The sequence below is a fragment of the Phoca vitulina genome, unplaced genomic scaffold (genome assembly GCF_004348235.1).
Source record: "Phoca vitulina isolate PV1807 unplaced genomic scaffold, GSC_HSeal_1.0 scaffold15, whole genome shotgun sequence".
NCBI classification, from domain to species: domain Eukaryota; kingdom Metazoa; phylum Chordata; class Mammalia; order Carnivora; family Phocidae; genus Phoca; species Phoca vitulina.
Genome location: NW_022589718.1, coordinates 3,192,772 through 3,218,036, shown reverse-complemented (window position 1 = coordinate 3,218,036; position 25,265 = coordinate 3,192,772). Strand labels below are relative to the sequence as shown.

The 25,265-nt window shown below is 48.6% G+C and overlaps 1 protein-coding gene across 1 annotated transcript in view; it reads right to left on the bottom strand.

Annotated features, from left to right (window-relative positions):
• Positions 1 to 1,248: 1,248 nt before the first annotated feature.
• Positions 1,249 to 25,265, bottom strand: part of SFRP1 (secreted frizzled related protein 1) — a 41,743-nt gene continuing 17,726 nt past the window's right edge. Inside the window, exon 3 of the mRNA XM_032413413.1 lies at positions 1,249 to 1,921. Coding sequence (XP_032269304.1) covers positions 1,599 to 1,921 — 323 coding nt within the window. The 3' untranslated portion in view covers positions 1,249 to 1,598. The remainder of the gene's footprint in view (positions 1,922 to 25,265) is intronic.

Below are 25,265 nucleotides of genomic sequence, written 5' to 3'. Positions count from 1 at the left end.
CTATACACTGAACAAGAGGAGTAAAGTTGCTTATGTGAATGAATTTATATACATCGCCTATCAAACGCAAGGGTTTTAAGAAGCATCTTAGGGCACTCAAGAAAACCTGCAGAGATGTGTTGCCTTTGAAACTCACTCCTTGGATGGGGACACTTTGGGCTTAACTTTCCCTCTGCAGAAATTTGAAAACAAAAAAAAATTGTTTTTAAGTGCAGAGGACAGCAGGCTGATTGTTCTGAATTTCTTTGATCTACAGGCAATCAGGTTGAAAGGAATCCACTTCCTCGCAGGGAAGGAAAGCACGGGGAGCACTGGGAGTTTTGACTGGCACTGGGTTGGGGCCAGGGCAATCGAGAACACCTCAGAAAAGGGGGCCACATGGTTACAATATCCGGCAAATCCACCTCACACCCCAAATGCCCAGTGAGACAGCTGCCCCCTGGAAAGTAGCCTCAAATGCACCAAAAGACCCTCAGTCCAGTACCCCTTTCAAATGTCAATGTAGATTAAAAAAAAAAAAAAATTGAAAAGTAAATAGGGTTTTTGTTGTTGTTGTTGTTCTCAAAAAAAAAAAAAAAAAACACAAAAGTGAAATGAGCAGACAGATGAAATTAGAACACTAAGCTCTTCACCCAATTACAATTCACACTGACTAGCAATTTGCAGGGCTGTTCCTAATGTTTTTTTCTTTGTTTTTTTAACTACTTTTTTTGAAAACCACTAACTATTGCCTTCTCCGTGTGAAAATCATGGTCTCTCTCATGTCACGGGTTTGGTGCCCACAGTGTTTCCTTTTTCTCACACAAAGGCAGGCACGTACGGCCCTTCACACGTGCGGCGGTGAGATCACGCCCAGAGGCCGATGTTAACTGCCATTTACACGGCATCTGAGACTAGCTGATTCATGTCAAAAGATAATCACATGGAAAAGCAGAGTAGGCATGACCTCCCTATGTTTTCACTATTACATACTGTCCTTGTGCTTTTTCCCCCTGCGTTGACTTTCTGGAATTGATCTCAAGTTTTAAGTGTGGTGGTGTGTTTCTAAGGCAGACAGAAAGAGAAGCTACTCTGGAACTGAAAGCAACCCATCTTACCAATAGCTGGAACGTTCTAGTTCCAAAGGCTTAGATTAGCTGATAGATCCATAAGCAACTTGTAACAACACAAAGAAAGTTGCAGAACTGAGTTTTTGCTGCTGTCTCTCATTTTTTGTCCAATCTCGTTTTTGGTTTTGTTTTTTGTTTCTTTGTTTACTGGCAAAATTTTCTTTTTTAGTGGCTGTCTCTGGTTGAAATGGTTTGCACCTGCTTTTACTCAGTGATGTGCTGTTCCACGCTGTAGATCCTAAAAGACTTCCTAATCTAAATGGTTTTCCTTACTGGGACATGCGGCTTTAAATACTGGCAGTACTGGGTCTGGAGCGTGACTATGGAGGGGAAGGCGTGGGGATGCTGCCAGAGCAAAGCCAACTGGATTACAATGTCCTCTACCAACCGAAGGAGCACTGAGTGTGAACCCCCAGCTTCCAGGGTTGTCTGCTCAGCCCCACCCTTCACCCCAACCCCCGGCTCCCTCCCCAACCCACCCAGGGCGAATCACTTAAAGACTGACTGAAAAGTGGGACATTCATGATTTTTCATTTTCTTCATGAAGTTTTTGAATTCCTTGTTTTTCTTGTCCCACTTGTGGATGGCCGTCAGCAAGTACTGGCTCTTCACTTTCCGGCCCATGATGAGGAAATGGTGGCTGAGGTTGTCCAGCTGGTGGCACGGGCAGTCGGCCCCGTTCTTCAGGTACAGGACCAGCTTCTTGAGTTCCTTCTTCTTGATGGGTCCCAACTTCAGGGGTTTCTTCTTCTTGGGGACAATCTTTTTGTCACCATTTTCTTTTTTCACTTCTTTGATTTTCATCCTCAGCGCTAGAGATGGTGCAGGCAGAGAGGGGAAGAGGAGAGAAGGAGGGAGAAAAAGGATTTTAGAACACAGTTTTCCATCTAAAACAATAACCCAAACTTAGCGCTCAAGAGGAGGCTGAAATGAAAGGCAACTGGCAAGTCAAAGAAAGAAGCAGTTTTACAGATGAACACCAAGGTCTTAGTTCATCTCTATGTTCTGATTTTGCCCCCTAGTTCCATGTGTCTAATGGTAACTCAGTAGTTGCCCTGGTATGCCGTGAGAGTCTCGAATACATTTTCAGAACCAAATCATAGGGGCACCTGGGTAACTCAGTCAGTTAAGTGTCTGCCTTCAGCTCAGGTCATGGTCTCAGGGTCCTGGGATTGAACCCCGAGTCGGGCTCTCTGCTCAGCGGGGAGTCTGCTTCTCCCTCCATGCTCTCCCTCTCTCTCTCTCAAATAAATAAATAAAATCTTTTTTTTTTTTAAAAAGAACCAAATCATATTTCTTTTTTTAAAATTCAGTGACTCAAAATATCATACATACAATGCTTTAAGAGACAGGGATCATATACTTGAATATAATCCATATACTCTAACACTATAGACCTCAGGATTCAAAGAAAAAACTCACCCCAAGTTTTGCTTTGTTTTTTTTTTTAAAGAGAAATCCATTGGTTTAGATTTTTAACATCCAAACGACCTAAAATTCCTTGAAAGTTGGGTTCTGTAAACCAGACCAACAAACTCTATGTGTGCACATGCAGCAATGGGGAAATTTAAACAGTGCATCAAATGGTCATGCTTGAGTGCATCAAAAATCAGTGTCCAACTTCTGCACTGGAGAAATCACAATCCCCACCACTGCACCTGTAGGGAGTTTTGACAGCAGGTACTGCTGATGTTCCGTCAACCACAAAGCGACCACTGACGGGTGCCACAAATATTCTTTCCACTGGGTAGACTCACACAGGATCAAACTCTGCTTTGAGTTTTTGACAGAGAAATCCAAGTGAGGACCTCCTGGAGTCTAACACGGGACGTGGGCACAGCTCTTTGTAGGGAGAGAAACAGCCCATCCACCAAGCCGGGCTTCCCTTCTCTTTGTCTTTATGGACCCTGAGTTAACATTATTTTAATGTGAACGTATGGGCTGGAAATGTAGTGATGGCTACACAAGGTCTGTCGGTGAAGATAACTAAATTCACGTGGAGGCTTTCTATAAGATGCAAATGCACTAAAAATACAGCATCACTGTGACAATCAACATCCCTCTCAGGCTGGCCAGCCCAGATAGTTCCAAAGAAAAGGAAAATCATTCTCCAGATGCTAGTCACCAGATAATTTGTGCATCCTCTGAATTCTTCTAAATTCAAAATTAGCAAGCCCCCCTCTTTTTAATAACTCAAAGCTCCCACCCACACTCCATGAGGAAAGGCTTGAATCTGAACAGAATAGCACTAGCTAACAATTAGGAGAGCATATGGCATGCCAGGAAGTGTGCTAAGTATTTTCCATGAATTTCCTCAATTAAACCTAACAACTCCATGAGGAAGGTATAATTATTTTTCCCATTTAATAGATGAGAAAGCTGTGGCATAGGGGGTTAAGTTTACTTGGCCAGAGTCACTAATCCTCAACTTAAATCCATGTCTTAAATGTGCACTTTGAATTACTGTGCAGTCCATGCCGACTCTATGGCTTCAAAATTCTATATAATGAACCTCATATTCAGAGGACAGGCTACAAGGATCAAGAAAATAAGGGGGAGGAGCTCAGACTCACTTCCTGGTTTCACCCACATTTCAAAATGACTTCATTTACGAAATGTAGAAGAGTTTTTCCTGCTTGAAAGAGCCTGCTCTGGCAAAGGGAAAACTGCATTTGCAAAGGCTTTATTATTTAGTATTTAGTTGATTAGAAAACACAACCTTGGCTAACCCGAGAATAAGAAGGAGGGGGGAACATCCTGGAAACAAACCTTTAATGAATGTGTCAAAGTCAGTAAATTAAACGCTCCCACTGCTTTCTTTTTCTTACAAAAAGAGTTCCAGATTTTGCAGTCTACTTAATCTCATATAATACCCTAGGCCTGGGATCCCTTAAGAAATGCCTCCCTCCCAAGGGCAGCAGAAAGTTCAGGAACTGGGCACTAAGCAGCAGAAGGCTCTCGTGGAGGATTAACCTTGACCTTTCAGGCTGGTCCAGGCTTCCCAGCACACATGGGAGTGAGTTGAGCACAGCTTCCCAAAGAGTTCCTTTCTTTAAGCTCTCCCCCACCCAAACCAGCCACTGCCCAGTGCTTCTGATTATGCTTGATTCCCATCCCCACTCTGGACAGAGGGTAGTGGGGACCAGCAGGCAGAAGTGTGGCAAACAGAGAGCAACAGAAACCACCCGTCCAGGGCTTCACCCCAGACATGCCTCCACAGGCCGACACCTGGTTTAGCTTCCCTTGTGGGCTTACAAATGTGGTGCCTGGTGGTTCACTTGGGAAAAGACTTCAACTGTTCTGGTCTGTGGCTCACTGAATGAGAAGAGTTCTCAGTGGGGTTGAGTAAGGGACCAGCACGAGGAGACTCACTGCCCGGGCCTAAGCAAAGTCAAGTCTCCACCTCTGCCTCCCCTCCGCAAAACGAAGACAGGACTGGGAGAAACCACGTATCAGAGAAAGGCAGGAAGGAATACTGCAGGAAGGTAAGCAGTGAGAACAATTCTACTCCTTTCACAAGACCCTCTAAATAAAGGTGCCCCACAGTGTTAGATGAATCCCAAGGTAGCTCCCAAAGTCGAAGGCTGAGAACCAAGCGTTGCTATAGAAACAATCAATTACATCACCAGGTGAGATGAGTGCATGCCCCAACTGACAGTGTGGGCCCCCTCTTTTTTTAATATATTTATTTATGAGAGAGAGAGAGCACGGGGGCGGAGGGGCAAAGGGAAAGAGGGTCATAAGCAGACTCCACACTGAGCACAAGCCCAACACCGGGCTCGATCTCACGACCCTGAGATCAGGACCTGAGCCAAAACCAAGAGTCAGACACTTAACCAACTGCAGCCCCCAGACACCACGTGGGCACCCTCTTTTCTGCAGATTAGTGAGCCATCAGTTTTCGAGTGCCAGACTCTACAGATGAGCACAGGATAGGCTGCTCTGTGCGCGGCTCCGGATTTAATGCTCAGTGTAATCATGTTAAGAAGGCACCGTTAGTATTTATTAAAATCAAGGAGAAGGACTCAGGTTAAGTAATGACAACCCAAAGCCACAGTATGTAAGAGATAGATTCAGAATTAAAACCCACACTTAACCCCAAAGACCACACTCTTTCCTACTACACCATGACTGGGTTTAAAATGATATTGCTTCAGTGGAAAGTATTTCACTCTTTTGATTGTGTTGCTTTTAATCACAACTCAAATCAAAAATTAATGTTCCTTTGCCATGACCGTGTAAAGGAATTTAGTTTACATAGGTGGGGGGACAGCAAGGGGAGAGGGGAAATCAAATGATGGAAATGTGTTATGCATTAGGCTCTTTATTTCTTGCCATTTGGCTCAGTTTCTTTTTTGAGGTGGGGAGAGTAAGGAAGGAGGCACATATGGCCAGAAATTACTAACATCTTTCCATCTTTTAAGGGTTTATTTTAGGGATGCAGATTACCAACAATGTTTGGATAGGCGATTAGCCGTCCAAGGTTGATTTCTCTGTGCCTTGTGGATATGTGTACAGCCCCCCACCATACAACATCCAGGGGCTTCTGGGACAGGGGTGTGTGCTGGCCCAGGAGCAGCCTGGAACTGATCACCACTTCCTCTTCCCCTACCAGGCCTCCACCATGCAGACAGAGCCTGGACCCCAGAGATCTGCCCATAGACTGTGTTCACAGTTTGCAATGCAAATGGCGGCGTGGGCAGGCAGGAGAAGCCGCAGGAGGCGGCAGCTGGAGCAACAGCTGGGGCACTGGATACAGTCCTGGGTCCTGGGTTCTAACTGTGTGACCACAAAATCTGTTTTGAGCTCCCTAAGTCTCAGTCTTCCATCTGTAAAGTGTAGAGTGCTGCTTGCCTTCCAGCCCGGGCAGCACTACCATCCAGAGGGCCCATGCTGGGCAATACTGGGGAGCCAACAGATCTCCTCTCTGGCACTATCCTCCACCCTGTGGTCAGGCTTCTCCGTCTTCACATGCCCTTCTCACCCTGGGGGAAAATGCTACAAGTACCTCGGGCCCTTGATCTCGGCTACCTGGAACACCTGGACCCTGAACTAAAACAAAACAAACAAACAAAACACTTCAGTTTTTTTTTAGCAACAACCTAACATCTTCTGAGCGTAGAATATTACTCCCACCTCTCACCTTGCTGGTCACTGCCAGCAAGAGTTCAGAGACCCAGAAAATTTGAAAGCCCAAGTTAAGGTTGCGACGAGGGGTTGTCTGGGTCTCTCTCGTCAACCTTAAAATAAATAACCCCTTATCTTCAGGTAGACTCTTAAAATTTCATTCCACTTTTAGTCACCTGAAACCACATTTTTTGCTCAGAAACGATACTTCCTTGGTAGCCTCCCCATGGGGCTTGGCCATAGTTCTGAGGCTAAAATGAGAACAGGAAACTCATTACACCCAATTCAAACCCACACTCTCTTCAAAACCATCTCTTCCTCCTGACCCTCTTATACTAATGGTGCCACCATGCGTCCAATTACCTAGACAGGATGCTTGGATGTATGGCAACCCTTGGCCAAGAGCTGACCATTCATACAACCAATAATGTGGAATTGCTCAGCTGGAGTGCAAGAAGGATCCAATGCGAAAGGTGGGAAAGCTAAGTTAGTGATCAGATTTATGACTCGGCTGATGACAGTGAAGAGTCAAGTACAGAGAAAAGAGAGAATGAGGGCCCTCAGGGAGCACCATCACTGGGGAGAGAGGAAGGGTTATTGTGAAAGTCATCAGAGGCACAGATGGAAAACCAGGCAGCCAAGTGTCTCAGAAAGCACAGGGGGAGGGCATTTCAAATAGAGGAAATGCTCCTCCATCCCAAATGCTGCAGAGTTGAAGCATGAGTGTGAGACGAGATCATTCAACTTGGTGATTTGGGGGTCACTAATGGCCTGTGGAAGGGCTGAGGGTGAATTGTGGGGAGCTAAAAACCACTGGGAAGTGAAAAGAAAAGGTATGCCATACTGGCAACCATCAAGCTTCTGGAATGTTTGTGAAGAGTTACCACTGGCTACTTCTAGCCAAACACATTAGACTGAGTGCACACAATCATTTCCACTCCATTCTGCAGTCAGTTTAAAATCATAGTAAAAAAACAAAGTTATAAACACATGCAAGAAAACAAGAACATATCAGCATGCAGAATAATAGAAAGCAAATGGATGGTGAACCCTGGCTTGACAGGGAGAAGAAAAGCTGAAACCAAATGGCTTATGGATAGGGATGCCTGCAAGAAACAAGCCAATCCACACTGCAGGACCCATAAATGGTCATGAATGGGGGCCACTGGGTGCTTCTGAACTCCATTACAGAGGTTGTATTGAATATAAGAATTGGCTAAAAGTCTGTAGAAAGACACTCAGATCCACCAGCCCTGGGCCATAAATTCGGTAAGAGCCCCTCACCAACTCCAGCAACAGCCAAGAGGTTTATCCTTTGTAGAAGGTTTGAACCAGACAGACTCTGGGCTTAGGAGCACCAGACTGCAAAAAAAGGTAGGGTGGTGATGGGCTGGACTCCCTCCACAGGATTAAGTGACAGTCTGCACACTAAATAGTGAGTCCCGCAGGTCTTAGAACACTGCATTTATATTCCCCAGAGAGAAGTGATGAGTTTCTATCTAAAGAAACTAGTAGCCCTAAAGAGAAGACCTACAGCTCCCCCACCAGCAAAACTCTACACCAAGGCCCTAACAAGTTACAGGCCATGCATTCACACACAGAGCTTCCAGCTTAGTCCTTCACTCTTCGACCCGAATGGCCACCCAAGGGTCAGCAAGCATTTAAACAAAGCCTCGAAGTGTGAACCACAGAGACCAAAACATAAAAAACAAACAGGCAAAAAGAGAATTCAGAGATAACAGAGACCACGTGGGGAACACAAGAAAACTTTTTACAAAGATAATATTAGAGAAGACGTTGTATTCATAAAACCAGAACGGAAAGCTATTAGAAGAAATGTTTGGAGAACAAAAAGAGTATTTGGATATTTAAAATGTAAGAATGCTAGACAAGTGCTTTAAGATAAGGTTGAAACAGTTTCCTGGGAAGCTGAACCAAATGACAAAGAAATGGGAAATGGGAGACCGAAGGAAGCCACACGGGGTCAGCCAGGAGCCTCCACATCTGAACAAGAGAGAACCAAGAAAGTGGATGGGAGAAATACCAAAGAAATCATACAAGAAAATTTCCAGAAATAAGCATGAATTCTTGGATTCAACAGTACCGCGCTCAACCAATCATGACATTTAGAAACACCAACATAAAGAGAACTTTTAAAGTCCTCTAGAGAAAAAGAGATTATACATCTAGTACAGAGGATCAGGCAAGCAGAATGGCATTGGATTTATCAACAGCAACACTAGAAGCTGGAGGATAATGGGTCAACGCCTTTAAAATTCCCAAATTCAACCCTGAGCCAAGCTATCAATCAGTGTCTGAGTGTAGAATAAAGACATCTTCAGAAGTCCAATGGTTAGAAAAAAGTTGTCCTCCATATGCCTTTTCTTAGGAAACTACTCCATGATGTGCTCTACAAAAGTGCAAAACAAGTCACGGGATTCAGGAAACCAAAGATCTAACATATGACAGAAGCAACGGGAAGTCTTAAAATGATTTTTCCAGAACAACCATGGGGCAGGCCTAAAGCTCAGTCAGTCCTGAAACCGGAGGAAAGAGAGCTGGGACAGATTACCTGCTGTATACCTGCAGAAAAGTTCCGGGCTGATTTCCTATTATAAACATAAGGAACTGGGAACAGAGAATGAGACAACTGCTATCTCAAAGGAAAACAAAAAGGTATACAAGAGAGGGAATACAAATGCAGTACACTACATGGCTCAGCTGCAAATCACATTTATTCATTGTAATAAATTAAACATTGAGTAATCATTTCACCAAAAGAGTAATATAACTATATTGTAAAGAATGGGGACAAGTGGACACATAAGACAGATAAATTTTTATCTTCAATAATACAATATCAGTAATAACTAAAAATTAAAATTAAAAATTAATGTTTATTTGGGGCACCTGGGTGGCTCAGTCAGTTAAGCCTCTGCCTTCAGCTCAGGTCATGATCCCAGGCTCCTGGGATCGAGTCCCGCATCCGGCTCCTTGCTCAGCGGGGAGTTTGCTTCTCCCTCTCCCTCTGCCTCTCCCCCCAGCTCATGCTCTCTCTCTCAAATAAATAAAATATTTTTTTAAAAGTAATGTTATTTATTGACTCCATTTTGCTAAATATCAAAAGAAATAGCCACTTAGTTAGAAAATATTACCTGTGAGCTGTGGGAATTAGTGGTGGGAAGGCATCACATGGAGGACTGCAGTTTTTTGTTAGAAACCTTTTAACACTATGACTTTTTAAACTGCATTTATTTTGACTCAAAAACCTTAAGTTTAAGTAAATTTTATAGCCTAGTAAGTAACTTAAATGTATATAAACTACAAATAAATGACAAAATGTGAGATCTTAAAAGAAACACAAAGATTACATTTCCAGGTCCTCTACTCTTCATTCGAGTGACGCTTGGTGTTAGGGCTTCTTAAGAGATTTCAGTAAGAATTCTGCTCCCTGCCTCTCTACCCAGAGCTCTCTGCTCTCTTCCAGAGCTCTTCCAAGCATGGAGCAAGAAAGCAAGGGGATGAATGGGATCCTGGCAGATTTGGAGGACAACAGGGCAATGAAAAATCATCCAGGAGCACATACCACACCACACCCTGACTCCTCGTAACTTGCCTTTTGTCCTCAATTATTTTCTCCTGCAGAGAGGGCTGAAGATCCCAAAGAGATGATTTGAGGAACAGGGGGATAAGACTGGAAAACTCTTTACAAAGTGACCTGTTCTCAGCCCCTTGGATCAGGAAGGCCCACAGATGGGCACCCCATGCATCAGCTCCATAGGCTTGGCTGACACCCCTCCTCCAAACGAAAAAGCCCGTTCAAGATAGCAAGACCTAGCTAAGCACTTGTGACAGAGAGGACCTGATTTCTACTTCCTGGCCCCATTTTCGCAAATCCTTTGGGTGGGTGACCCTGAGGCAGCCAGGGCCATCCCCAAATCCAACAGTGCAAACGAGATTTGGTAACAGTGCTGGGTCAGGGTTTGGCTGTAAGAAACCACAGCATCTTTCCGACCTGCAGTGGAGGGCCTGGGCACCGGGGCAAGGCTGGCTTTGAGGCATCAGGGCCCAGATGAGTCCTGCTGACAGAGGCCCTGCGATGGCAGCTTACCAGACCTCTCTGTTCCCAGCGGGAGACGGTGCTTGGCATCATTCATTCGTTTAGCAAAAAAAGAAGCTTGCATTTGGTCACAACAACTCAGACTCGATCCTCTGACCACAAACCACACACTGAATACTTACGTGTGTTTACTAACTACAGGACATACGTTACAAAAAAACAAAGAACAAAAATGAATTGAAAGCAGCTTTCTTTTTCTCTCATTTACAAAAAACAGCAGATGGAGAAAATGCTCCTGAGTGACTTATTTGGGGCAAATTATTTCGTTGAGGTTTTCCTGTTTTGTGGACCCCAGACGTCGTGGGGAGGTTGGGGGTGGAGGTGTCAGGCAGGAGAGAGGAGGCTACCCCACCAACACCCTCACAGAAATTCACACACAGAGCAAACCAGCAGCCGTGTCAGCCACCCCAATCCCGCCACCTAATTGCTTGATTTCACGGATCGCGTTAAATCCCCACTGATTTAAGCTAATGGTGCAAAATGAAAACCCCACTTTGAGAGCAAAGAGCTGCCTGGTGTGGTTTTATTTGGGAAGACATGTGCACTGGCAGCCCAGGCAGCAGGGCCAAGGGCCTCAGAGTGGGACAAAGAAGAGCTTTGGCCCTTCCTCCCAGTAGGCACCGGCTCCCTGCCCCCCACCCCTGAGCAGGAGGCAGAGGAGAATAGGAGAATTGCTTAAATGCAGTCAATCATTAGGATTGATTGAATCTTGGCTCCAAGTCCCGGCCAACCTGCCAAGGCAAACAGTGTTTCCTGCTGCGGGGTCACTGGGTTTCCTCCATTCCTCTCCCTTTCACCCCCCAGTGTTCGCCCAAATGGCAAGGTGGGGTGTGGAATGGTCTCTTGGAAGGGAAAAGGTGGGGAGAGGGTCTGAAAAGCCACAAACTCTCCCTGTCTCTGAAGGAGATTTAAGAGAGAAGTCCTCGAATGCTGTGTCATCAGAATCACCTGGAGGACTTATTTAAAATGCAGGTTGCTGAGTCAGTGGCTGATTCAGTAGCAGTAGGACGGGGCCCAAGAATTTGTATTCCCATTTGGGAACACAAAACGTTCCCAAGTGAGGGGCGCCTGGGTGGCTCAGTTGGTTAAGCGGCCCACTCTTGATTTCGGCTCAGGTCATGATCTCAGGGTCGTGAGATGGAGGCCCGAGTCGGGCGCCACCCTCAGCGGGGAATCTACTGGAGATTCTTTCTCCCTCTGCCCCTCCCCCAGCTCGTGTGCTATAAATTAATTAATTAATTAATTAAATAAAATCTAAAAAAAGTTCCCAAGTGATGTTGATGCTGCTGGTCTGGAGACCACAGCTGAGGACCACCGGTTCAAAGGATTTGAGGGTAAGCCTAGGGTAGGCTTTCTGATTTGTAACCTTGGTTATTCACAGTGGTGCACTCTGAGGACCCTTTCTCGGATGGTGTCCAAACATCCTGGAGGCCCAACATGCTCTATGCCCTCCAAACTCACTGAAGTTCCGGCTGAAGTCAGCAAGTTCAACACGGACACGTCCGAGACCCAGCTGACCTTGAGCAAGCTGGTCTGGCACCATTTTCAGAATCACCAAGGTCACTGGGGCCCCTCTCCTCAGAGGTGGATCTTGCAATGTCAGGAAATCAAAGGCTTTGGTAGCAAAAGGCAGCACATTTCAGAGGAGAGGCCTCCAGCTTCCAGTGCGGACTCCCAACACTAACTTTTTGTATAAACTTGGGTAAATCACTTTACTTCTCTGGTTCTCCATGAGACCCACTTGGACCAGTTAATCTCAATTTCCATTTCAGTACTGGCAAAAATCTTTCTAAATCATCATACTTCCTTTCTCTGTCTTGAAATCCAATATAGAAACACTAATCATCCTAGGGAAAGGATCTTCCATCTCAGACGGCAACTGCTGCCCTCACCTGCTGACATCACCTGGGGACCTTGCTTCCGTCGACCGTAGCCCGGGCCTACAGTGAACACGTTGGCACGAGAGTCCAGTCCTGGTGGTGCACTTGCCTAAACTCAAAGACAGCCCCAGAACACAGCACAGGGAACGTAGTCGATGCGAGTGTAATAGTTGTATGGGGACAGATGGTAGCTATACTTGTTGTAAACATAGCATAACACATAGAGAGGCTGCATCACTATGTCATAAGCCTGAAACGAACATGACATTGTGTGTCAACTAGACTCAAAAGAATCTTTTTAAAAAAGCCCCAGAGAATCTGACACACTCCAAGCCCAGTGGCCAGCACGTCTGCATGCTAGCCCCTTCGACAGATGGGAGAGGAGGCCTAGGGTGGACCCCGACCCCTTGGCTGGCCCTGGGCCCCTGGCTGGGATATCCCTGAGGAAGCTGTGAGCCCAGGCCTCTGGGAACTGGGGGCAGGCCCACCTTAGCTGGTATCCCTTTAGTGTTTTCTTAGCTGATCCCTCTAAAGGCAGAAGGTACACTGCAGGCAAAATTCATGCTTCTTTCTCTGCATCCTTCTGGCCCAGCTACAGCCCATCTTCTCCCTGAAGCCTCCCCAGGCCGGTCCAGCTTTGACCTTCATGGCCCTCCCTGTCTGAACCAGGATTGAGCACAGCATGCTAATTACCCATGAGTGTGCCCCATCTGCCCCCTCCCCGTGCCGGGCATGGACCACGCTCATCTCTGTTCACCGACTAGCATCGTGCCTACCACAGCACAGAGCTCAGTCTAACATTTATCAGACACCCAAATGAATAAAGAGATAGAAACAGCAAACTCACTGCCTTGAAGTCCACAGCCTTACGAATGAGACTGGAATTAGTTGCACACACCTCTGCCTTAGGACTGACAACCACCACCGTGGCCAACAGTCATTGAACACCTGCCCGAGCCAGGCACCGGCCTAGGCGCTTTTACACGTACTAACTCCGTGAATCCTCTAACAACCCTCTGAGGGAAATTCTCTCATTATAACCCGTTTGCTGATCAGGAGGCAGAACAGTTCAAGTAATGCACCAACGGGTCAACGGCAGAGCTGGAATTTGATCCCGGGGAGGCTAGGGCACAAAATGTGAATCATAGCAGAGGGGAAGCTAACTCTACCAGAAGGGGCTGAGGCAAGGTCGTCACTGTCCAACACCTCAGCACAGACGGTGCTCGGAAAAGGTCCACATGAACAGGCAGACCTCGCGTGAGGCCTGAGCAGGCAACTGCTGTCCTCTGGGTCTCCCTATTTCTTCTCTTGACCATGCAAAGAATGTCCTCGAACAAGTTCACCCCAAACACTGTCCCTCAGAAGTACTAACAGAGAGGTGCCATTGAAACTCTTGAATGGTACTGATAATTAAGATGATATTAATTTGATATGGTGAAGCAATTAAGTAAAAAATCTCCACTCTTAAAAAGCCTGGGATGAGGAAAACTGCAAAGTAATTTTAGGGATGGAAAATGCCTATAATATGAGGTTAACTGCAAAGAAACCACTCTGCAAAATTGTGTATATCGATGATGTAGAGGAGAGAAAGACAGCAAAATGTTATCAGCAGCTGTCTCCGGGTGCTGAGGGGATGGGCGACGTCTACCCTCTTCATGTGCTTTTCATGATTTCCCAAGTCTCACGCAATAAATACATATATTACAATCGGGAGGGCGGGGGGGGGGGGGGGGAAGGTCTCCAAAAAAGAAGGCAGTCATTTCAGGAAAAGATGTGGTCAAATGACATGTTTAAAACCTACCGTTCATGACTCTTCAGCTCATCAACAGTGTTCAGAGGTTATTCTCTGTTCCTTGTTAGAGGTTCTGCTGCCTCAGGAGGGGAAGCAGGTTTTCACAGAAATCCCAGGAGACACCTAATTAAGTATCTACTGATCCTGTGTGCATTTGACCAGGATTTCCCATCCAAAAAAAAAAAAAAAATCTTTTAAGATTTTATTTATTTATTTGTCAGAGAGAGAGCACGCACGTGCGTGCACGAGAAAGGGGGAGCGGCAGGCAGAGGGAGAAGCAGGCTTCCCGCTGAGCAGGGAGCCCAACACGGGGCTTGATCCTGGGACCCTGGAATCATGACCTGAGCTGAAGGCAGACGCTTACCCGACTGAGCCACCCAGGCATCCCCCCTCCCCCGCCAAAAAATGTTAAATTCCTTGCTACCTCATAGTTTCCAGGGGCGATTACCACAGAGACACCCTGGGCATGGGGTGGGGAACCAAGTGCATAATTGAGCTTCTAAACTAGGACACTTTTGAGACAGAAAGAAGGTAACTGATTATTATGCCAGGACAAAAGGAATAAACTGGGACTGTCCCAGGCAAACTAGAATATTCGGTCATCCGAACAAGAAACTGGCCCATATGTAAGGAGTGCGTGCCTGTTTTGAGGATGTGACTGGGTGTAGAGCCGGTGAACAGGAGGCAATAGAGCCCTGCCTCCTCCCTCTCTGGGCTCCCAGAGCTGCCCAGCAGGTGCACAGGCCAGAGAACAAGGCCCACTTTGTCTAACCCAGGAGATCCCAACCCTTCCAAAGCAGTGAAGCAGACATCCCCGACTGGGGCAAAGCAGAGTCCAATAGCACGGAACCACCATTCAGCTGGTAGGAACCTTAGGACACAGCCCAGAAGTTCCAAGCTGTTCCCTCAGTCTAGTGAGGAAACCGACACCTAGTCAGTGATTTGAGGCACAAAGCTGTTTGGGGTATAATAAGCAGAACAGAAGACACCTGTCCTGGGGTGTCTTCCTTCCACTGTGGCAAGCTGCTTGTCAGGTGTGAGGTGAGGGAATGTTCTCACTCAGGACTCACTGTCCCCCTTTTTCCTCCCAAGGGCGTTCTAGGTATAAAAGGACTCAGAAGAGAGAAGCACCTCTCTGACTCATCATAGACTTCTCCAAAGTACCAAGCTAAGAAAGCTCCAAAAACACAGGCCTATGTCCAAAAGATTCATTCTGGGATTTGCTCTGAGGCAGAAACAGAAGCCTCAACTCAAGACCTGATGCCACCCCGCCCCTGATATTAGGTGCTTCTTAGTCACTCACATTTCTTTCTGATCCCACATATCTACCCAACTTGCTGCGCTTAAATTTTCTGTTTCTTCCCCCAAGCCCCCCATCACTCTAGGCTTTGTGTAAACAGCAGAGAGGCTCGGAAGACCCAGCTGACCTAGCGACCTGACCAACTGTGGCCCTTTGCAGGCCCCAAGTTCCAGCCCGAGCCCGGGCCCACGGTGCACACCTTCCCCACCCATCAGCTCTGTGAGCCTAAGGGGAGCATGTGGTGCAGGGGAAATGAAGGTGGGGAGCACATATGCCCCTCCCAACTATGCTCTTTTCTGTTTCTTTGGGAATGCCACTTACTAGAAAGAGACAAGACCAAAAACAAACAAACTTCCCCATAACTGTAAGGCTGTGGTCCCCTAGGTCCCCAGAGAAAGGACAAATAGCCCCAGCCCAATGGAGAGCCACATGAAGTCTGGTGAAAGGGCAAAGACTCGGGGTACTGCGGAGACAGAACACAGCAAGAAACAGGTGTCTGGACCACCTTCTGGGACCATGCCGCCAACTCCCAAACGTACTCCTACCATTCAGGTGGTAAACGCTATCTGGGTATTTACCAAGTCCTGGGCACGTTTTCTTTCCATGTGCCCCAATACTCTCTACATAGATGCATCCCTGCCTACTGAACACAGTCAAAGCCCCAGGGGTCAGGGGCTGGCTCAGAGCCCCGTGGGACAGTGCTGTCAGTACCCAGCTCCCCCAACAGTGTGCCCATTACAGAGGGTCAGCAGAGCTGACCCAACATACTGACTTTGCCTAGTTCCTTTCCTGGGCTCCCGTGCGCCACCCAGGCAGCCAGAGGGAGGCCTCTCCCGCAGTTAGCTCCTCCCCAACCCCTCTGGGACTGTGCCCGGGGCACTCATCACACCACCGCCCCCACCCGCCCCCCACCGCACAGGCCTCACCAGCAAGCTCTGCCTTGGTCCAAAGCTGGAAAAGTCTGGGAGGCTGGGCCGGTCTTTCCCAGATTTGCTGGAGAAACGAGGTCACAGCAGAGAACGATGGATGTGACAGCACAGACAGGGGAAGACGGAGGACAAATGTCCCCTTGCCTACAAGCACAGCTCGAGCACTTGCACAGTCACTTTGGTACACAGAATGTCTAAGCTCCTGGCTCCCATCCAAAGATTTCAGAGAAGTCGGTAAGTGGGAATGCGTCTTGTCAGCTGTCGGGTGCTATAAGAACACCAGTACCAGTTTATATCTTTTGTGGACGGATGTGCACAGAAAGGCACCACAGAAATAACGCAGTGCCAATCTATAAAAAGTGGAGGGTTTGCTGTGAAACTATCCTTAATTTGGCAAGCACGCCGGAGCTGATTCTGATCAGCAGCCTGCGGGGCTATGAGCAGCGGTCGGAGGAACTGACCCAGCGACGCAATCTCCAGATCTAGGATCCCTGTGCAAAGCTGCTGACCGTCTGCTTGTGTTCAAGTCTACCCTGATCAGGATTCCTCCACGAAAAGGCAGCTTCAACCAATACAGTTTTTCAAGGGTCTCTATTTTTCTGAAGAGCTTAACCTGAGCTGCTGGAGCAATGAGTTAGAGAGCTCCGTGCCGGGGGCACGGCTTCCCGAGCACGTTCTGGGAAGCCGGCTGCCCTCCACGTCTGGATGTGACTCTCCCAGGTTGGGCGGCCCGGCAAAGGTCACCTCACCTCGGGGGCTCTGTACAGCGTACTTCGTGGCTCTCGGCTCCATTCACAAACATGCCCATAATGTTAGCAAGTAGGTCTTACAACATCCCCTGTCTCCAGCAGCTACACATCAGAGCCACTGGCTCTATTCCAAGCCGCTCCCTGCCTCCCAGGGGCTACCAGGAGCCAGGCCCTGCCACGTGGGATGCAGCACCCCTTGGGTTCCCATCTCAGGCCTGGAATTTCCTCTGCCGAGCCTGGCACTCCAGACCGACAACGCTTTCTTCAGTGGAAACCCCTCCCAAGATTCACACATCAGTACCCACTGCATGAAGCTGCCTTTGCTTCATGTAGTTGTGAGTTCATAATGCCTCTGACGACCACCCTCGACGGTCACCTACCAAGTCTGCCTTAGGGACCCCTGGTACTGACTGTCAACACCTTATTTAGTTCATCTTCCCAGCAACCTAATGAACTAGGGACTACGATCATCCACCTTTTCTTTTTAGAGAGAGGGGGAGGGGCAAAGGGAGAGGAAGAGAGAGAGTCTTAAGCAGGCTCCATGCCCAGAGATCTCACAACCCTGAGATCGTGACCTGAGCTGGAATCAAGAGTTGGACATGTAACCCAATGAACCAGCCAGGCGCCCCCTATCATTCACCTTTTAAGACAAGCAGATTTAGGCATATAGTTTCCCAAAAGACACCAGCTAGTGACCTAGAGCCAGGATTCAATCTCAGGAAAGTTGGCCCTAGAACCCTACAGTGAGCTGAATAGAGTTTCCCCAAAACTCCTGTCCACCTGGAACCTCAGAATGTGGTTTTGAAAGGCAGTCTTTTGCCGATGTGATCAGTTACACCTTGCTGTAACCGGATACCTGTGCGGGCTGCCCTGGCTGACCACCTGCTCTGTTGTGTGACCTTGGGCAAGTCACTTAACCTCCCCGAGCTTCATTTTCCTCAACTTACAAGAAGGGATAATTGCATTTTCCACACATCGCAGGGTCATTGGTAGGTTCAATATAAAAATAAGCTCATGTATAAGAAAGCAAACTGTTCCTGTTATTTTTAAATCTCTACTGTTCTGAACATTTTTATTTTATACCATGTGAATATATTGCCATTTCAAAGCTGAATTACATACTCAAAAATAAATTATATGTTTAATTTATATATTATATGAGTAAGTATATATGTATAGAGCAATGATTTATTTATACTTCATTCATTCATTCACTTGTTTTATTCCCATGAACTTCTCAATTTTCAAGTACCCCTCTGCCTTCAGGAGAAGCAGAGAAGTGCAAATACAGTTTCCTACTGTGTTTAGGCCAAAATAACTCTAGCTGTAGAATTTTGATTCTTTTCCTTATGGTCTTTCAAGAAGCTCTCTCTAACTGTGTATGATCTCATGCTTCTTCATCCCACTCCCAAAGCCTGAAGATTCCGACTATTTCACAGATAGAGCCCTGCTGAATTCAAATTCTTGCTTTTTATGATGTGACCTTAGACAGCACAGGTCCCCTGCCCTGGTTCTCTCTCTCTTTCTGTCATCTAGAGTTCAATGTCTTTATCTCTTGAGTGTCAGGACACAGCCACATCTTTGCTACAACAGAAAGTACTTCTCCTTGACCTGCTGGAATTAGAGCGACTCCAGGAGACTGTCACATTTATCTCCCACTCTGTGTCCCCTACAAAGTTTGTGGGTTCTCCGCTTGAAATGGGAACGGAATGATCTCTAAGGCCTTCTCCTAGGAATATGTTGCGTCATCCCTATCAGGCAGACCTGGTAGCTGGATAGGAAGCCCAGGGAAACCATCCTTGGAAAGACGACATGCAGGCACCAGATCGCTTTGTTCAGCCATTCTCAAGATTTGCTTAAAGACAATCCAATGGAGGGAACCAGAAGGTCAGACCAAAATCAGCAGGTGAGCTTATAAAGCCTCCCAGATCAATACTACTTCTTCGAGATGGAGAAAACAATGCATTCCTCCAATTTTCTTGTATCTATTGATTAGTTCAACTAATGCGCAGAGTTGATTAGCACCTGTTCCTCTGCTCCATCCAGCCTATCACTGTACCCGGGTGTCCTAGCGGGGCCAGAACACAACTGAGAGCTGTGCCCGCCACCCCCCCACCTCACCCGTGCGCCAACCCCACCAACATCGCCTCTTCGCAGCTGACTGGTTACATGAGTACATGGAACGTCCTGGAGAAAATAAAACGCTAAGTTTCTTAGTGAGTGAGACCCATACGTAAGCAGGCCCGTCTACAGGCACCGCCAGGAGCCACCATCACTGAGCGAGGATGTGAAGCCACTGGAGACGTCTAGGAGGAATGAGTGTGGCTCACAGGCACTGACTCAGAAGCTGGATCTGAGGGGAGGACGGAATTGTGGCTCCAGTACAGCACAGGGGCTCTTGTGTGGATCAGCCACACGGCGGGGAAAAATGTGCTATGTAAAGACATCAAAGAGCTGCTCCACAAGAGGCTGTGACACATTAGGGCACATTAGGGCACAGCAAGGGTGGAGGGCCTTTCCCCTGAGAAGCCCCGCGGGCCGAGACGAGGGGAGCCCACGTTGGCTCTCCAAGAGCCGGGAGCCTCAGCCCGACACGGAGCTGCCGCTGAGCAGAAGCCGGGCTGGCCATGCCGCGGATCTCCAGCTCCGTGTCCAGAACGACCCAGCAGCAGCAGGGACAGCGGGCCTCAGCCTGCAGCCTAGCAGGCTAGCACGGTTTGGATGGCATTGTCATCATTTGTATCCAGAGGCTGCTGGGCCAGGGGACACTTGGTAAAGTCCCCGATGGTCCATTCAGGAGGAAAGTAGAGCATAAGTGTCTCTTTGGATAATCTCAGCCCTTCTTCCCTCAGGTCGGACACCCTGCCCCAGGCTCCAGTAACTTCGTAACAGAGTGTGTGTCTGATGTGCCCCAGGAATTTGTCGTGGCCACGCCAGTCCTCTCCAGGTCCCTCCTCTTCCAACCCAGCAGTCTGTGTTGACCGGTTCGGGGTGAGGCTTCCCTTGAGGGGAAGGTTCTGCTTCATGGCCTGGTGTGTGTTGGAAGAACACTAACTCGGGGCGTAGAAGCACAATTCTTAGAGTGGAGGGGACCGAAGAGGCCACGCAGCCTAAGTGTCACTGCAGAGGCCGGGAGGAATGAGGACCACAGTGTCGGCTGTCAGCAGCTGGTCAGGCACTAGAACCGGAGCTGCTCACTCCCCGAGGCCAAGGCGGCTCCCCTCCCCTCGGGTCCCAAGCACTTGCCCTCGATTCGGTCCCTTCGCACACCCGGTCTCAGAAAGACGGCCCCCAGCCCCTCCGGTTCCAGCCCACGGGATCATGCAGCCTCCCTTCCGGCTTCCAAATGCAAGCAACCCGATTTCAACGCCAGGACCAAGTGCCAGAAACCAGAAAACTGAGCTCCATCCAGGCTGAAGAAGTGCAACCCCAGCTCACTATCAGGTAAGTCCTTCCCTGCAAGAAATGTGGCTGTGGTGAAGGAGGGAAGCCGGGACCAGAGGCCCCTCTGCCAGTGCCCCACGCCCGTCAGGGAGAATCGAGGAAACACTGCCCGGTCCTCGTTCTGGCCCAGGGCTGCCGATCAGATAAAACAGCGGGCTGCAGGCCAGCACGCCATCCCCTCAATTCGGGAAACTTACTGAGCCATCCCGGGGCCTGTCCAGGTGAGCCCCTGACCTGCCTGCCCCTAAGGAGCACTCCTAGGTGAGGCAGGGACTAGGAGAGATGTGCGTGCTCCCATGAGCGCACTCATTAGAGAGCACACCACCAGATCACACCCACAGCCACGTCCGAGGTAGCTGTCCACCGGTGTCTCATGCCAGAGTTTCTCGGGGCATGGGCCCCACAGGACCATCCATATGCTGAGAGCCCCATAGTAGGAAGAGGCAGCTTCTCAACGGCATCTTGGGTTGCTCATTCTAAGAAACGTGGAGGGCAAGGAAGGAGCACGGAGGGTTTTCAGCTGGCCCGAACTAGATTCGGTCTGCTCACCAACCGATTCCCGGAGAGCATCAGGAGAGGGGGATGGGGTGGGGATGATGAGCAAAAGAAAAGTTCCGAGTTCTTTGCTAGGCTTGCCTGCTCTCTACTTTGAGTAATCATTCAAAACAAGGAAATCTGCCAGAAGACACATTAAGTCTGTAAGAAAAGAAGGCTCCAGGCAAAGAGCTGTCAGTCACAGAGAAAAATCAACACAGTCTATTGATTCTCCTTTCCCAGTGAAGGGGCAGCTTCATGTTCAACCTTCTCACCGCCCTCCCCCATCCCACACAGTTACATGACTGTGAAGGCAGAAAAGGATTTTGTAAAAAGTCACCAGGAAAACTGATACCAGGGAGTGGGGGTGGACCAGATGGCTCTGCTTGTATGAAGGAAAGGGCAGGAGAGGGAGGCCCAGGCTGGGGCCTGCACTTCATTCCAGCTCCATTGGGCCTCCCTTCTGACAACTAGAGGCACATTCCCTCAGAGTCATAGCCATCCGAATGCTTCAAGCCGTCTGGGCCTCCCTGCAGACACACAAGTCAGAACGACCTCGAGGTTGAGTTTGCACACCTAGAAGTTGCCCCTTTCCTTGCTGAAAAGGGGGTCTACCCATGACTGAATAGAAACATATCTCCAGGGGCACCTGGGTGGCTCAGTCGTTAAGCGTCTGCCTTTGGCTCAGGTCATGATCCCAGGGTCCTGGGATCAAGCCCCACATCAGGCTCCCTGCTCAGTGGGAAGCCTGCTTCTCCCTCTCCCACTCCCCCTGCTTGTGTTCCCTCTCTCGCTGTGTCTCTCTCTGTCAAATGAATAAATAAAATCTTTAAAAAAAAAAAAAAAAGAAAGAAACATATCTCCAGAGTTCCACGTTGCTGGGTGATCTCATGAGCTGGGGCCGCAGTTTATTCCTCCCCCTTCCTTGGGAAAATCATCTGACGGCCTCACGAGAAAAGAAGTTCATGCACCATGGCAAGAGGCCATTTAGCCTTTGAATAGCTCCTGTGGTTGAGACCCCGCTACCTTGTTGATCAGTTTTACTGCCTCAACAAGCCGGCTTCTACCAGAGCTACGCAGAACATGTCTTCCCTTTGCTGGACCAGACAACCTCAGCGCTCTCATCTCCTGTCCTCCTGACACTTGTAGTCCTAAGAAGCAGACATCTTTAAACACACAGACTCATCCAGTTGGAGGAGGATATGGGAAGAGAACTGCCAGGCCCCTTGGAGAGTGGGAAACATCCAACCTGAGCCCACAACACCTAGGTGCAATGGCCCGCAGCTCACTTTCCCCCACTTCACAGCTCCTACCTGCACAAAATATCTGCCACCGGCCACCCCGGGCCAAAGGGGTGCTGAATACTCAGTCTCTGTGCTGGCTTCGGTGCAGAGGAACAGCACAGAGAGTGCCAATAAAAGTCACTCTCGACTGAAGGATAGAGGTTCCCAGATGTGCCACATCTGCCGGGGCCACCGTCCCCTCTTTGGGGGCAAGGCTGTCATGAAGTCTCAGGCCTAAGTTTTCCAAGGGTCCTCTCCCACCCAATGCCTTGGACTTCGGTCTTCAGTTAATATTTGCCCCCCCTCGTGAGCCCAGAAATTATCAGGGGTTACATCAGCCTATATTTTAATAACCTCCAAAACTCTTTCTAAGCTTCTCTGAGAAAAATATCACCATTACTATCCCGGTTCAGATTTGATATATCTGTAAACCGCATTCACCCTTCACTTTTTTCTTTTTTAAGGATGTGTGGCTTTGTGTTATGAGTGCTTTAGGGAAAATACGGCCACGCTGTGCATGCTGACAGCCCCTACTTGAACAGAAAGCCTTTCCTGAGGTTGCCAAGCTGAACTGCAAGATGGCACCTGTGACCAGGGGTGAGTAACTGGTTAGATGTGAATTTGCACCTGTCATCTCCAGGACTTTTCAATACGATCTCATGAGGTCTACACACCAGTTCTGACAAGGATGCACGATTATCCTTGTGCGGTAGGTGAGAAAATAACAGGACTGGGCCGAAGTCTCATGGCTGGTCAACTGTGGAGCTGGCATTACAATGTGAGGCTGAGGTCTAGAAAGCACATGTTCCCTGCTTCCAAGCTGCTTTCCCATCATGCTCTCCTTCCCCATGCGGGCAAAGGGGTTCCTGTGCCCTCCATTCCTGGGTTTCCGAGTAAGCACAGGGAAGAATGAGAGCCCTGGGAACGTGGTCAGGAGAGGGATCCCAACATGGGACCAGTCCAAGGAGAGGGGCTGAGGTCAGGACGCCCAGCAGCCACCCAGGCCCTGTCAGGGAATGCTGACCCACGGGGCAACAACGCGTTGCCCTGTGCAGTAGGCCTGCAACCCCAACTGAACTCTTCAGTTCGGGCATCCAAAGCACTTTTCATCTGCTGCACACTCTTAGGCACAGTCTTCTCTTCCACATGTGCCAAAGATGAAGGCCCAGTGCTCCCCGTGAACACGCCTGGGGAGCAGGGAGGCACTGATAAAGATACTCGATCAGGAAACCCAAATCACGGAGTTTTTGAGGAAGAAAATAGTACGATTCCAGAGCTGGAAGAAGCGTTAGAGATCACCTCAGGTAATCCCTTCAATTTGCTTAAGGAATAGGCTCAGAGACTTTAACGAAGTGGCCTCAGTCACAAAGCTACGAGTGTCAGTGTTGGAATTAGAACCTGGGACTCCAGAAATTGTGCTATTTTCTATCACATCACATATTATCTCCTTGCACAGAGTTCTTATTTTTGTTTTTTGACAGGTGGGTAAAATAAGTCTCGGAGAGGTTAAGTGGCTTACTTGGGTTGACACAGTAGGTGGTAGAACCAGGCCTTGGACTCAGGTCTGTACGACTCCTAAGGGTATGTGTGCTCTTTCCAATATGCTTTTAAGATCCTTGAGATGACACCATGTCCTTTATGATAATCCCTGCTAACCACTCGAATCTGCTAAGGAAGTAACTCCTGCCCAGAGAACCAGCAGTTCTAAATGGACTTGTGGAAAAAAAAAAAAAAAAATTAAAAACCTAAACAAAAGAGGCCTAGTTGGCGTTTGAGGTAATAAACAAAACACCAAGAGTATAGGAGTGTTCCCCAAACTTACAAAGATGGCGCCGGGTTCGCACAGAGACAGGCTGTGGAGAAAGCCCTTATAGATGTCCCTAAAGCCTTCCCAAGGTGGGGAAATCAGTGGCATGTTCTCAAAGGCCTCTCTCTGAAGTGCTGGCGGGAGGGGAAGCCTCTGACCTCACCAGCGGAGACTAAGCTCCTGGAGAGGCCAGAGTGGCTGTAAGAGGCAGGCTGCTCTTAGCCGTGCAAGCAGCTGACTGGCATGGTCGTGCTCGCCCCGCAGATAAGCTGTGCATACGACAACACGCGCACAGCCCCTGGTGCCCACGGCTCCACACGCGCATCTACGCCCATGCCTCAGACCTAGCCATGCACACACAGGTGTGAACACACACGCGCACCACTCACGCACCCCATCTGTGGCCTCTCCCCCTGTCCCTAGTTGTGGCTACAGCCCCTCTCACCTCCCTCCTCCAGAAAGCCAGCCCCTCGGGCTCTGGCTAATACCGTTCCCCGTCCAGCGATTATGGGGCTGGCTCCAGAAGCACTTGCGTTTGCTGCCTGCCTGGGCCACTAACAAGATCTGGAGAGAAAAGTCAGGGCAGTTTATGACAGCTCCTAATGATGACTGCTCATGGTAATGACCAGCTCTGCCGCGACCCGGGTCTGAGCTGATTACAGGCTCCGGCTCCCACTCCGCACGCCCAGAACAAAGGTTTCCTGGGGGGCCCTGACCACAGCAGATGCCCGGGCCGCGTGCTGACCTCATCAGGCCAGCCTTCGGGGGCTCCTTCAAGTGGGTGGCCCAGAGCTGGCCCAGGCCTGGCCGGCACTGCCCTGGGCCCTCTCTTAAGGATGTGATTTGAGGGCCTCCTCTCTTGCCCCTCCTCACCCCTACCCGCAGACTCGTCTATCCAAAATATCTTGCCTGAAGTTCTGCCGTTAGCATTTCACTGCTTTGGATTAATGAGTACCTTTTCTTTCCAGTCTCCCTCCCTTCCCAAGGTCTTCTTTTAAGATGCGAGTAAAAGTAACATTCCAAAATAGGTTTCTGATACCTCTCCAGTGCCAACAAGACAAATGTTCTATTCCTTAGCATGGCATTCAAGGCCCTTCGTGACCTGACTTTTGCCTATTTTGTCGATCTCATTTCTAAATGTTTGCCTCCACACACCTTATAAGCTGACTGCGAAAAGACTCACTGCTCCTC